General features: G+C 47.6%; 1 protein-coding gene across 7 annotated transcripts in view; it reads left to right on the plus strand.

Moving 5' to 3' along the window:
• Lrp4 (LDL receptor related protein 4) overlaps window positions 1-12,044 on the plus strand; it is a 219,949-nt gene extending 207,905 nt beyond the window's left edge. For 4 of the 7 annotated variants that reach the window (XM_055074332.2, XM_055074335.2, XM_055074334.2 and 1 more), the window contains exons 32-34: window positions 486-544; window positions 1,090-1,322; window positions 8,650-12,044. In XM_055074332.2, the coding sequence (XP_054930307.1) occupies window positions 486-544; window positions 1,090-1,322; window positions 8,650-8,964 (607 nt within the window). In that variant the 3' untranslated portion in view covers window positions 8,965-12,044. Of the gene's footprint in view, window positions 1-485; window positions 545-1,089; window positions 1,323-8,649 lie in introns of those variants that run through there. The other 3 variants (XM_055074333.2, XR_008613799.2, XM_055074337.2) reach the window with 3 other exon arrangements.
• The last annotated feature ends 2,079 nt before the right edge of the window (window positions 12,045-14,123 follow it).

Genomic DNA, 14,123 nt, shown 5'->3' on the forward strand with positions numbered 1-14,123 from the left:
CAAGTGCGCAGTATGGAATCTTTTTACCTACTCTAATGCAATCTTTGACGGCAGAACACGAGATTTGCGTACGATGCCAGGGTATGGTTTCCCAATGAGACATGATACACGCCTACTTCTTCGAAACAGCCAATGCCCTGCGTTGAATCTTACACTATATATAATTAAGCAGTGCGCTCATATCCCAAAAGCTAATCCTTGTTTTCGTGCTTTACTCATGTAAGCATACCCAAGCGGTGCCGTTTGAATGAAACATAAAAAACTGAGCGTAAAATAAGAAAGTCATTGCATTTACCGGTTGGTTTTGTAAGTGTCAACTATTGGTATTAACATGTGACGGAGACCATATTCTCGTGGTAGGAGGTGCAGTCACTTAGTGACTTCAGTGGTAATTTCGCTAATCTCAGGGTGTCCTCTTATAATGCAGTGTGCTATGAGCATCCGGTGTTTTCAATCATCGATTTCTTTTATTTTTCTTCCTTTAGTTGCAGTTCGTCTGATATGGCAGGAGGAAGATGCCACGTCATAGGATTCAAATTTTATGGTAAGGTGTATTTACCATCGATCAAGTCGTTTCCTTTACGTTTGAACTTGGACTAATTCAGGAGTGCTGTATCATGGGCCGCCAGTCAGGTGGCCCAGCAGGATAACTGAAATGTCCCGCGGCACTGCCATTTATCTTCCATTCATTAAAAAAAAAAGTGGTCTATTAATGTAGAAATGCTCCTGTCACGTCTGTATTCTGTGTATTCTTCGAATTTAGTGCAATTTTCCGAACAGTGTATCTGTTACTAAAATTATTTTAGGGAGCTTAAATTTTTTACCATTAATCTTGATGACGACACAAATCAGAAAATATTTGATTCTACGTATGAGCTTGTGCAGCGGCTTAGTAGAGCTCTTAAGCACTTTGCAAACGTCACTTTGTGTATTGGACAGAACCTTGTAATGTCTTTTAGTCTTCAGTGTTATTGTAACTAACACTAAATATGACCATCAGACTAATCACAAACTGCCTTAAACATATGCAATACGGTCGCCTTCTCTCAATTCAACATGATCTTCTGCGGCACTGCTGTATTCTTTCAGATCCCATGTTCCAGAGCACATATATTGCTCTCAGTGTCGTTGGAGGAGCACTTTTGTTGCTCCTATTGGGGGCACTGTTGCTCTGGTGCAAGAAGAGCAGGGGCAACCGTTCCCTCGAGAGGGGACAAGCTCCGCACATGGCCCGATATTCTAATCATTCACCCGGTCCCGCTGACTACCTCGACAAGAAGCCCTGGGGCTGGAGCCCCAAGGTACGCTATGATAATCACGAGGTGAGCTAGCGGCTTCACCCAATGGCCATACCATAGTCAAATGCAGCTAAAGAAATCGCACTAATACCTGCCACTCTCATTCATTCTGATGACTGACTCGCACTAATCGTATCCTTACAATTCGCTTATTTCGAGTGGCCTGCACTTTTGCTACAGCAGAATATTCAAACGTACTGGCCTTCTTACACCCATAACCAAGTACAAAATAAACGTCTTAACTGGTCTACTTAGGGCATTATGGTATAACATGGTGTAAGGCTGGGCTTGTTGGTAAAATGTGCTTTAAAGTTTAACAGTGCAAGTTCTCTCCTCTGTCCCCACTAGTGTCCCTGCGATGTTAATCACTTTAAAGCATAGTAGTACCTATATAAGTGTCGTGGTGACTTGTCTACCATCTGTGAGGTAAACTAGGAAAAGCGTGCCTTCTCCTGTCGCGCGCGAGGCAAGGGGGTCAGGCGAGGGAGGAGGGGGCGTTCTTCTCCGGCGGCTACTAGGCTGCCTCGATGTCCTCCACGCGCGCCGCTCCATACAGAGTAGAGACAACCGCGGCGTATACTACGGCGTTGACCTCGCGAATCGCGTACGCCGTAGTAGACGCCCTTGGCGGGCGCCGTAGGGACGCGTTGCCGGCGCTCGTGTGTCTTGAAAGCGACCTGCGACGTGGCTAGAGGATTTCTTTTCGTTTAGGGAAAAAACCACTTTTAAGACACGCATTACAGAAATTTCGAAATATTGTAACGATGTTAGTAAAACAAGGATATTTATTAAAGGCGAACTTGTGCCCACAAGTAAAAGTAACTGCGGTCGTGAAGAAATCCGCGGCAGTCGCGTTCTCAGACTGGGCTCGAACCGTCTTCCTATTCTCCTCGCGTGACACCTCGTGCGCGTGGCGCATGCGAGCCGGGTCCAAGTGGCTGCCCGTGCCACGAAGATTGCTGCCACTGTACACCACTGTACGGCGTGCACAGTGCCCAATGCAAAGGGCGCGCAACTTGAATGTCACTAAGTTTGTCGTGGCATTATCCCCCTCCTTACCGCATCGGCCCGATGCGTGAGATGAAGTAGGGGTTCCTGTGGGATCTCACTTTTTTTTTTTTTGTTCATGACCTCTCCTGGTAGGGTTTCATGCGGACAACATGGACAACTTCCGTGGAGTTGCGCCGTCTTGGGCTCTCGTGTCCAGCGGATTTCACTTCGTAAGTGACGTCGCTTATGCGACGAAGTATTTCGTAAGGGCCGAAGTATCGGCACAGAAGCTTTTCAGACAGTCCACGGCGTCGCACTGGGGTCCATACCCACACCTTGTCACCGGGCTGGTAATGAGCTTCACTACGGCACTGGTTGTATCGGCTGGAGTCGATGCGTTGTTGGCGGCGTATTCGGTACCTTGCCATCTGTCGTGCCTCCTCGGCTCGTTGCAAGAAATCATCTAGGTCAGATGAGTGATGGTTTTCGTCATCTAACGGCAACATAGCATCCAAAGTTGTGGTCACTGCTCGGCCGAATACAAGTTCAAACGGGGTGACTCGTGTTGTTTCCTGAACGGCCGTATTATATGCGAAGGTGATGTATGGCAAAATTTCGTCCCACATCCTATGTTCAACGTCGACATACATCGAAAGCATGTCGGTCAGTGTTCTGTTGAGGCGTTCAGTTAAACCGTTTGTCTGAGGGTGGTACGCTGTAGTTTTCCGATGATCAGTATGTGTCATTTGCAACAAGCATTTCATTAAGTCCGCAGTAAAGGCCGTTCCACGATCGGTAATAACTGTGGGAGCGCCATGCCTGAGCACGATATTATGGACAAAGAATTTTGCAACTTCGACAGCCGTTGCATTGTACAGGGAATCAGTTTCTGCGTAACGGGTCAGATAGTCCGTGGCCACAACTATCCACTTTTTGCCTAAAGATGACGTTGGGAAGGGTCCAAGGAGGTCCATACCGACTTGTTGGAATGGGGTTTTTGGTGGCTCTATTGGCTGGAGGAGGCCGGCCGGTTTTACGGATGGAGTCTTGCGCCTTTGACACTCGCGACAAGTCTTGACGTAGTGCTGCACTGATGCTAATAACTTGGGCCAGTAGTATTTCAGACGAATCCTGGCGACTGTACGGCTCACGCCCATGTGTCCAGACGTCGGCTCATCGTGACATGCATGCAAAATTTCTTCTCGCATAGATGTGGGTACGACAAGTAAAAACTTTGTCTCGCTGTTCTCGAAGTTTCTCTTGTAGAGGACACTTCCTCGCAGACAGAACGAGGATAGCCCCCTAGAGAAAATACGCGGGAGTTGAACGTCGAGTCCCTCCAGGCGCTGTATAAGTGGAAGCAATTCCGGGTCATCTCGTTGTTGCTGAGCAATTTGTGACGCGTCAACAATACCCAGGAACGGGAAATCCTCTTCTTCTGACACAGTTGTCTCGACGGGTGCGCGTGACAAGCAGTCGGCATCGCTGTGTTTCCTCCCGGATCGGTATACGACAGTAATGTCATACTCTTGAAGCCAAAGGCTCCATCTTGCTAGTCGTCCGGATGGATCCTTGAGATTCGCCAGCCAGCAAAGCGAATGGTGATCGCTGACTGCTCTGAATGGTCTACCATAGAGGTACGGCCGAAATTTACATATTGCCCAAATGACTGCAAGGCACTCTTTCTCGGTTGCGGAGTAGTTTGCCTCTGCTTTCGAGAGCTTGCGGCTGGCATAAGCAATTACTTTCTCTTGGCCGTTATTCCACTGCACCAGTATGGCACCGAGGCCGACGTTACTCGCATCGGTATGAACTTCAGTGTCGGCTGTCTCATCAAAATGGGCAAGGATTGGAGAAGCTTGCAGGCGTTTCCTTAACTCGTCAAAGGCGTCTTGTTGTTCGCTTTTCCACATGAAAGGTTGATCTTCTTTTGTCAGTATCGTAAGGGGCTCAGCAATGTTTGAAAAGATTTCCACAAATCTTCTGTAGTATGCGCATAAACCCAAGAAACGTCGCACTGACTTTTTGTCTGTGGGTGTCGGGAACTTCGCAACAGCTGCTGTCTTTTCGGGATCTGGCCGAACGCCTTCAGCACTGATGACGTGTCCGAGAAACCGAAGTTCATCGAAGCCGAATTGACATTTTTCCGGCCTAATTGTAAAGTCTGCTGCGCGAATAGCTTCTAATACTAGTCGCAGGCGCTCTAGATGTTGGTCAAATGTGGTGGAAAATACGACCACATCATCCAAATACACTAAGCATGACTGCCACTTCAATCCTGCAAGCACAGAGTCCATCATTCGCTGGAACGTTGCGGGCGCGGAACAGAGGCCGAATGGAAGTGCTTTAAATTCGTAGAGGCCATCAGGGGTTACGAATGCTGTCTTTTCACGGTCCCGTTCATCCACCTCTATTTGCCAATATCCACTCTTGAGATCCAGGGAGGAGAAAAACTTTGCACATCGGAGCCGATCTAACGTATCGTCGATACGCGGAAGGGGGTACACATCCCGCTTGGTTACGCTGTTCAATTTACGGTAGTCGACGCAGAATCGAAGTGTGTTATCTTTTTTCTTAACGAGCACTACCGGAGACGCCCATGGACTGCTGGAAGGCTGAATAACGTCATCTGAAAGCATCTCCTCTACTTGCTTCTTGATGATCTCCCTTTCTTTTGGTGAAACTCGATACGGGTGTTGGCATACCGGTCTTGCGGCGTCCTCTGTTATGATTCTGTGCTTCGCAACAGACGTGCGCGGTACCTTCGAAGACGTAGAGAAGCAGTCAGAAAAATCTTTTATCAGGGCATATATCTGTTTCTTTTGGGCTTCCGGGAGTCTCGGGTTGACGGTAATTGATCTGTCGACACTGCAGGTTCCTGGCAGGGCAGTTGACGCAGTTAGGCTGCATAATTCGGTCGCTTCACAGAACTCGTGGAAATAGGCAATAGCGGTTCCTTGTGCGATGTGCTGGAATTCATTACCGAAATTAGTAAGTGCGACATTTGCACGGCCATCGCTTAACTGAACAAGGCCCCGAGCCACGCAAATACCTTTGTTGAAAAGGAGCTCTATGTTTCCATCCGCTATGCCTTCGCGGTCGGAAAATCTTTCGTTCTCCACAAGAACCATTATACTGCAGCGTGGCGGCACAGTTACGTCATCGTCAACGACGCGCAGTGCAGCGAGACGTCGCTCCTCCGATTCTTCCACAGGTATAGCTTGTTTTGTCGAGAAAGATACACTGGACCTACGTAGGTTAATTATGGCGCCGTTAGCTTGTAGAAAATCCATTCCCAATATAAGTTCCCGTGAACATTCTGGCAGTACAATAAAGTCACAAACGTAGGTGAAGCCTTTTATCGTAAGTCTTGCGGTGCATCGGCCAAGGGGCGTAATAAGATGACCACCTGCCGTGCGTACCTGCGGACCAGTCCACTTCGTCACAACTTTTTTAAGGTGCTTCGCCATCTTGAAGCTGACTACCGAATAATCAGCGCCGGTGTCGACTAAGGCTTTCAGCTCGCATCCGTCTATTATCAACCGCAAATCTGACGTAATCGTTTCGTTCCTGCACCTGTAGACTGGAATTGTCTCGTCACCGCACTGGAATCGCGTTGGAGGATCTTCGTAACTCTGGTTATCAGCGGCCTCACCTCCACAGGTCGCTTGCTTCAGTTTTCCTGGTGTGGGCTTGGTGAACGACGCCTAGGCAATCATGGAGACGCGCGTGGGCTAGGCGATCGGTAGCGCATGGGCGACGGTGCTCGTGGTTGACGTTGGCGAGGAGTAACGGGGCTTTGGCGCGTCGACAAGTATTCTTCGATCTCCGCTGGCCGTTCACCGTTTCGGGGGCATGGTGCGCTTAAGGGAAAACCCCTTAACCCTACTTGACGGTACGGGCAGAACCTATACAGGTGACCCGCTTCTCCGCAGTGGAAACACAGAGGCCTGCGCTCGTGGTCATGCCAGACGTCACTTTTCCGGGGCCTTTGTTCCACAAAACGAGGTGCACTGCGTGCTAAAGGCTGATAGGCAGCCGGTGGTTCCAGTAGACGAGGTTCACTGCGTACTGTAGGCGGGTAGGGAACGGTCGTCGCAACTGCTCCACTACTGTGTACCGCGGGTTGCCTGAGTACGTCGGCGTACGTTGGGATGCGCCGCGTCGGCTGTGGCTCACGCCCTGGATCCCGTATGACGTTCCTGAGTTCGTCCCGGACAACATCGATGATAGATAGTGCAGCTGGAGCCTGAGGTATCTGCAACTTGTTGAGCTCTTCCCTGATCACTGACCGGACAAGCTCCCGCAGGGCTTCCAGGTCGTTTGGCAGGCCTCCAGGGAGGACACGGACAGGTGCGCAGCTTGCCTCACGGTTGTATTGCCGAGCCCGCTGTTCCAGCGTCTTTTCGATGGTCGTTGCTTCACATCTGAACTCGGCGACCGTGCGCGGTGGGTTGCGGACGAGAACTGCGAAGAGTTCCTGCTTTACTCCACGCATGAGATGGCGCAGCTTCTTATCTTCACTCATGGTGGCATCAGCACGCTTGAACAGGCGGGACATGTCCTCGATGTACATCGCCACGTTCTCGTTTGTGAGCTGGTTCCTGGTTTGAAGTGCGATTTCAGCCTTTTCTTTACGATCCGTGCTGGCGTACGTCGCTAGCAGTTGTCGAAATTCCTCCCAAGAGGTCAAAGAGGGTTCGTGGTTTTCATACCACGTTTTTGCGAAGTCTTCCAAAGCGAAGTATACGTTACGGAGCTTCTGTCTCTCACTCCATTCATTAAAGCTCGCCACTCTCTCGAACAGTTCCAACCAATCTTCCACGTCTTCGAACGAGTCACCATGGAATGTTGGCGGCTTGCGAGGTTGGCTTACGACTAGCTGTGCCGGTGTTACCTGGGTAGTCATTGTGGCGTGGTCCGTTGTGGGAGTTTCTCTTGGCAAGAAGAGAAGAGGGCCGAATTCGGGCGAGTCACCTCGAAGACGGCGGCTGGTCCGCTGGTGTACAGGTGTCAGTTCCACGGGATGGACTCGCGGGTTGTCGGGGCTACGCTGACTTTCGTTCGTGGGGCTTCGACTCATACCCCGCACCTCCACCAGAAATGTAACGATGTTAGTAAAACAAGGATATTTATTAAAGGCGAACTTGTGCCCACAAGTAAAAGTAACTGCGGTCGTGAAGAAATCCGCGGCAGTCGCGTTCTCAGACTGGGCTCGAACCGTCTTCCTCTTCTCCTCGCGTGACACCTCGTGCGCGTGGCGCATGCGAGCCGGGTCCAACTGGCTGCCCGTGCCACGAAGATTGCTGCCACTGTACACCACTGTACGGCGTGCACAGTGCCCAATGCAAAGGGCGCGCAACTTGAATGTCACTAAGTTTGTCGTGGCAATATTCTCTTATGTGTTCTATATGTCTTGAATTAGAATGGTGTTTATGTTGTCTGGGCCCGGTGTTAGAGTGCGCGCCCGCGCAGGCCTCCTCTTCAAGGCAATCTGCGATGTCTGCAGAGAGCGCGCAGTGCCGGTAGCCTTGTATGCGCTGTGATTTCGACGTTTCGTTCGCGTAGAAGCGAGAAGTGCATGGAGGTCAGTTCGCTTACTGCTACCGCGATTCCTCACTCCATAAAGTTGACAGTGAGTTTCCGCGCTCATGGAGCGATATGTGTTCATGTTTACCTGTGCGTGCGTGACACCGTGCTGGTTAATTTAGTTACAACATGTTGGTGGGCTAATGGTTTGAATCCATGATGGTATGTGTAAGCGTGACTGAATAACGACGTAGAAAGAAGCAGACACGTACACAAAGACAGCGCTCCCTGTGTGTCAGTTTCTTTCTACGTTCTCGTTTGGTCGCGCTTAGAGATTCTATCATTGTTAATTTAGTTAATAAGCGAATGTTTACAACTTTATACGGTCGATAAAGCTAGTATCCTTCTTTATTCTAACGAAGGTCCCTCCCGTAGTAATATAGCCGGTGCATCCTCCCATTGCAGTCCATGCTTTTTGACTTTGACATATGTAGAGCATGCTACAATGCTGCTTTTATGTTACCTCACGCTTTCATCTAACTGGCGGATAACACGTCGATTCGTTTGCTGCTGTTCGCGCGTATAAAGAGAAATCAATCAAAAGAGTAAACCTCTTTAGTTAAACACAGTTTTTTGTCGGCGTGCGTATGAGTTCAGACGGGTTACTTTGCCTAGGAAAGCAGAATTTGAGCAAAAGATAATCGAAGAATGTGAAAAAATGGAAGTGCTGCATTGCGAAAGTGAGGCAGTGAAGGCATGCAAAAACTCAGGCAATTATTCCAATGAAATTGTAACTGAACGCCCCGTCAGTAACATTTATTTATATGTGCAGCCTGCGCTTGTAGGCATCAGCGGCAAAGACAAGCTGGACAACCTAGAGGTAGCCGCTCTGGTGAGCAAACGCCTCGACGAGCTGGAGTCGGGCATGCTGTCTCTCTCGTCAGGTGGGGGAGACGGCAAGGGCCTGTACAGCTTGGGTCTCCAAGGTTGCCCGACGCCACCGTCGCCTCCCAGGGTTGCCTGTCCTCGGCACTCGCCTCACAGCGTCAGGAGCGGTGGCTCTCTGCGGAGAACACTGCCGCACGACGTGCACCAGCAGCCTCATCTCCATCAGCATCACTTGCCCTCGGTGGAGACGGACATTTGAGAATGACTTCCCGTTAGCCGGCGAGCGTGTTGCTCTCTTCCCCAAGGACTGCAGTCCTTATCGCCGGAACACACAGCTCAAGCGTCATCGGCAGCAAACGAATAGGACTGTGTTCCTGTGGATGAACGATCTCAAAGGTCACGTGTATGAAACGTGTACCCTTTCGCCCTTCGTGCGTGGCTTACAAAGTGCAAAGTCGAACAAAGTGCTAGATGCTGTATTTTAAACCTCGCATACTTTATGTGTCTTTTTGTTTTGTGTTTACGCAGATGCGCGCACATAGCACGGATAGTTTCACCATATTGGTGAACAACATGCATGAGAAGTTTTGGCTATAGTGTCGATAAAACATTGAGTTAACTCTTGAGTGTTTTTTTTTTAATTTTCAATGACGTGCAGTGTGCAGCATTGCATTATCCTGTATTAGATCCTGTATTAAGACTGCCATTACGTAACAGAGTGTTGGCGTAATGAATGGAATTAGCGCGACTCTTGGTTACTTCTGAGAGGGCGATTGAGTAAAAAGCCGTGCAGCAATGTCTGTGTACATCGCGAAGGACGCTGGAAATATGCACGTACGTGTATTTTGGAAACGTTGATAAATTTGCTCGCTTTATTACTACTAACGGTAAGGTTGAATTTAGCCGGGTATTATATTAGCAAGTAGTAAAGCCTACTGACTCAATAACAACTAAATCACAATGAGATACAAAATGCTGGAAACCGCAGCACAAATAACTTGCGCTATATCTTGCATGGTGTGCTTTTAAAGATATAGCAAGAGTTTCTCTCACTATTATATAATTTCACCGGTTAGCAATATTTGTTACTTATGAATTCAACTGAATGGTAAGCATTGAGCTGGGCGATTTAAAGATTTCTGGTTGACAAGTCACATGGTAGTTTTTATTTTAGTAATGTCCGGAACTCACGAAACACATTTTGAACGCTTTCTCGCAAACGATTCCACATACTAGACGACTATCTTATATCAATCATGCCAGTCAGTCTGCTGATATTTAACGACGTTATATAAAAATAGCAATGTGAAACAGAAATTTGGCGATGCGCTCTTGAAAATGTGAACCGTTATAAAGACCCGTTATGCATATTCTGCCAGCTCATATTAGGTGTTGTGACACTCGTTAAAGCTGCGCACCTTGTTAGCATAAACTACGACTGTTTTTTACCGGTTAAGCAGGCCAGTTAAATATATGGTAAACGCTAGGGGACCTGGCTTGTGCTCTGACGTTGTGTGTTAGAAGTTAGAGATATTACGTCCATTTGAATTTTGTTTCCGCAAGTGAAGTCGCAAACGTTGTATATAACAACGAAGAGAGCTTGATAACTATAGGTGAATTTCTTGTTTTTATCATACAGAGAACTAAACCACATGATGATTTTAAAGCAAGAATGAGCGTGACGATGCAGAATTGCGGCTGAAGCCGCACTGAGCCTCGTCGAGTACTAATAGCCGAAAAGATCCTAAACTACGGTACGCCATATCTATTTCTCAGTAAGCGTTTAAGCGGTATTTGCGTCTTAACACTGATGCTGTAAAACACAGGCCATGTATGACACATGAAACGGCAAGTTTTGCTTCCGCGCCTAGTAAGTTTATTCCCTTTAGGGCTATCTTATATGAGAATTTCCTGCTGCATCCTAATAATAAGTTGGAAAGCTTCTTTCTTTGTTTTAGTTACACATAATTCCAGATTTATACCACATTACCAGGAATAAAACGCTGTGAACTTATATTTTGAATATACGTGCTGATTGCTCGCCTTCTGCAGAAAAACATTACTTCAGCATTAGCTCGAACTTTCACCGACATTCACATGCTTAACATTACTGCTAAGCATACGTATTCTTCGTTGATGTAATGGTGAGAAAACATTGATTCATCGTTGACATGTTAACACGAAAAACAGGGATATGTTAGTCTGCTGGAGAGGTGAGCGAAAATGCGAGTAATACTACAAGGAACCACAAGTTTCTACCTTCACTGCAGTGATATCTGGCGTGAAGTAAGCCAGAAACGTGGTTTATCGTTTTATTGCAGAGATGTGGCGCAGTGCTTTATTTTATCGAGGTTGTATTATCGCACGTAGCTATAAACTAAGCTCTTACTTCTGTACAGCGTTCTCCGAGCTGCAACGGCTTGCTCGCGCTTCAATTTTCATTTGTACAAGAATTACCATTTAGTCTAGTAAAATGCCAAAGGCGGCTTTTGGAGCTGCATCTGCCCCGCAGCTGCCCATGGCGCATGGGAGTCCTGCTTCCTATAGGCGTTGGGTCTCCTGTCATGGCGTTCACTGCGCATGACATTGCGCAGGACACTGTGCAGGCGTTGAGTAAGGGCCGTTGCTGAAAAGTCTTACACGGGCGCTTAAAGTACACTGTCCTATTATGTCAAAGTGAATTCCACCGCGTTGGTATGTAATAACAGGCTGCACCACTCGCGTGTAAGCTACCACTCAAATAGCACAGTTTTCTTCAAGAAATCCCCACTTGCTGCTTGGAAGTGCCTCACAGTTCCGAGACGAATGCGGCAAACGGGAATGAAAAAAACATCTATCGGCGCGGGAATCTAGCGCCTGGCTCCAGCCATCGCAGCTGAGCTTGTAGCAGTGCTGCTCTTTCTTTTTTTTTTTTTCCGTGACTAGATTTTAACTTTATTAAGGCTGACATGGTTCAATATGTGCATGCAGCAAGCGAGTGGTTTGCTGCACGAGTTTGTAATGCGTGGCGTGACTGTTGTGCGGTGTGTTCTAATTATATATGTACATAAGGACAATTATGCGTGTTTGTGCGTACATAAGCTGCTAATAAGTGAATAGCGAGAGACGTTTATACTGCGACTTCGTACAGCAGGGACGACATCAGTGGTGTACATAGCGCATAGGGTCGTTAAATTCCGCGGTGATGTTGAAATATACTGTTTCACCAGTGCGAATCATCCGGGAAGTGTTGTTCGTGTCAACTGCTTCCTTGCTTCGTTTCAAATGTGGTATCATAAAGGTGTTCCATGAGACTGTTGAAGATGATAATAAAGATTTTTTATGCACATATAAAACTTACTGATGAAGTTGTTGCGTCTGTTTCATAGGTGAGTGAGTGAGATAACTTTAGAATCAGGCTATTGGGAGGCTCGGGCCTGGGGCAGCCTAGATGGCCACTGGGAGTTGTTGCTCCCGTACGGCCTCCATGGCTTGCTGTACGGCCCAAAGTTGGCCTGGAATTCTGAGCTGAGCAGCGCGGTCGACCACCACCGCCCGTAGATTTTCCTGCCAGGCTGCCATATTATCTTGATATATTTTACATCCCCACGTGTGTTGAAGGGTGGCGCTAGCACGTGTACTCAAACAACTTTTTGTACTGAGATTACTTTCCATTTTCATTTTTGGTTTGCTCCCCAAAGGTTTACATATTTCGCAGTTGGCACCCTAAGTGGAAGCAACTAAAAAAAAAATATAACTAGTGTCACACGGGCACTTTCGATCACTCAAAAAGTTGGCTCGTGATCATAGTGTCATTGATCAGAATTAGCCTCCTTCTTGAATTTGCGCTATGGAGGTGACTGAGACAACAACAAAAGAAAACTGAATCCTTATCTAGCTCGATACCGACCGAAAGCGTCCGTGTGATATCGCTAATGTTGTCACACTGACATATTTCTTGAAAGAAGTAGAAGCGAGCTCACATCACAGCTACAGAAACCGATGTGCGTGGGCACGATGATATGCCCGGCTACGCAGACGGACATCCGCATCGGTTCACTGAAAGAGTAGCGTTCTAGCTACGCCGTTTGGCTACATGCCAGCACTTTGTGTTTCCGACTGTGCCGGCTCTCATTAGACTTCCAGTTGAACGAAAGTAAACCCATTTCCCTCTTGAAAACTAAATTATTTCATTTATTTCTCAAATTGGAAAAGAAAACGCACATTTGCTGAGCACTTGATTTCTAAAATATCGTTAATCTCACACTGCGAAATAAGACATTAACTCATTAAAAACGTGCAATCGGCTTTTATAGCTTTATCGTATAAAATATTTAATACAGCTATCTTAAATTCACTGTAAGCAGCAAATTGTCAGCCCTAAAGTCGGACACTACCTCCATAATTTCTTATCATTTGCACTTGGCTCTTCGTGAAGAAGCAAGAAATCTATGTGAACTGGTCAGGTGAAATTTGCGCAATAAATATCTATTCAGCTCCGCTGTGGCTGAATTGTTTCTCTAATAAAGAATGCCTTTCCGCATGTACAGGGAATTGCTAAAGATGTGTTACCTATTTCTTGTGCACAGAAGGCCGTAATTCCCGAAGGTGCCCTCGAAAGCAGTGCACATTTTCGGGTTAAGCAGCGCGTCGATTAAGGCGCTATAGTGGACACGAGAAGAACGGCGCCCGGACGAACATCCAGCAACGGCCTTATAGCCAAGCCCGCTCAATGTTGGTGGCCTACGCTCGGAATGCCTCGTCGCACTTTCGGCGAAGCTCCCGTGAACGGGCAAAAGGAAACCGAGGTGGTGATGGGGTCTCATAGATATTTCTTGAGAATTGTGCCCGCTATCCGTACAGTAATCGCTGTGATCCTGCGGCCGTTTGAGCAAGGTGCACTTGGTGCGGCCAGGCAAACTTGCTAAGGACACTTGCGCCTTTCTGCGATCACCCCAAGTACGTTTTCTTCTTTTTTAAGTACTGCGTCTAGTAGCATGATGGATTAGGATTGTGTGTGACATTTTATCGCGGCAATAAGCTGCTGGTCAGCGCTTGTCCATGTCGCTCGATATCTGGTCCTGCGTCATTCTTACTCGCTGGTATGCTAATAAAGTGTGTCGCGTTCAAGTAGATTAGGCATCCCGGCCAAAGGTGCCGTCTGTCACCAACACTGATAGCCTTCATGCTACCTGGTCAAGGCTGGCACTCTCGTGTGGCCCGAACCGAGAACAACATGAAGAAAATTTAAATATACACTTGTTAATGCGCATGTCAGACGACCTGGCCTATGCTAAACTCGCCGAATCAGCTGCCGTCCATTCGTTGCCTTACATTTATTGACAATAAAATTACGGCGGACTTGAAAGTAAGTGATCGTTCAGCTTTTTAATTGTTCTTGTGTCTATTCGAACAGATGGGGCACTAAAAAGCAAAACT

This window comes from Dermacentor andersoni, chromosome 4 (genome assembly GCF_023375885.2).
Source record: "Dermacentor andersoni chromosome 4, qqDerAnde1_hic_scaffold, whole genome shotgun sequence".
Classification (NCBI taxonomy): Eukaryota; Metazoa; Arthropoda; class Arachnida; order Ixodida; family Ixodidae; genus Dermacentor; species Dermacentor andersoni.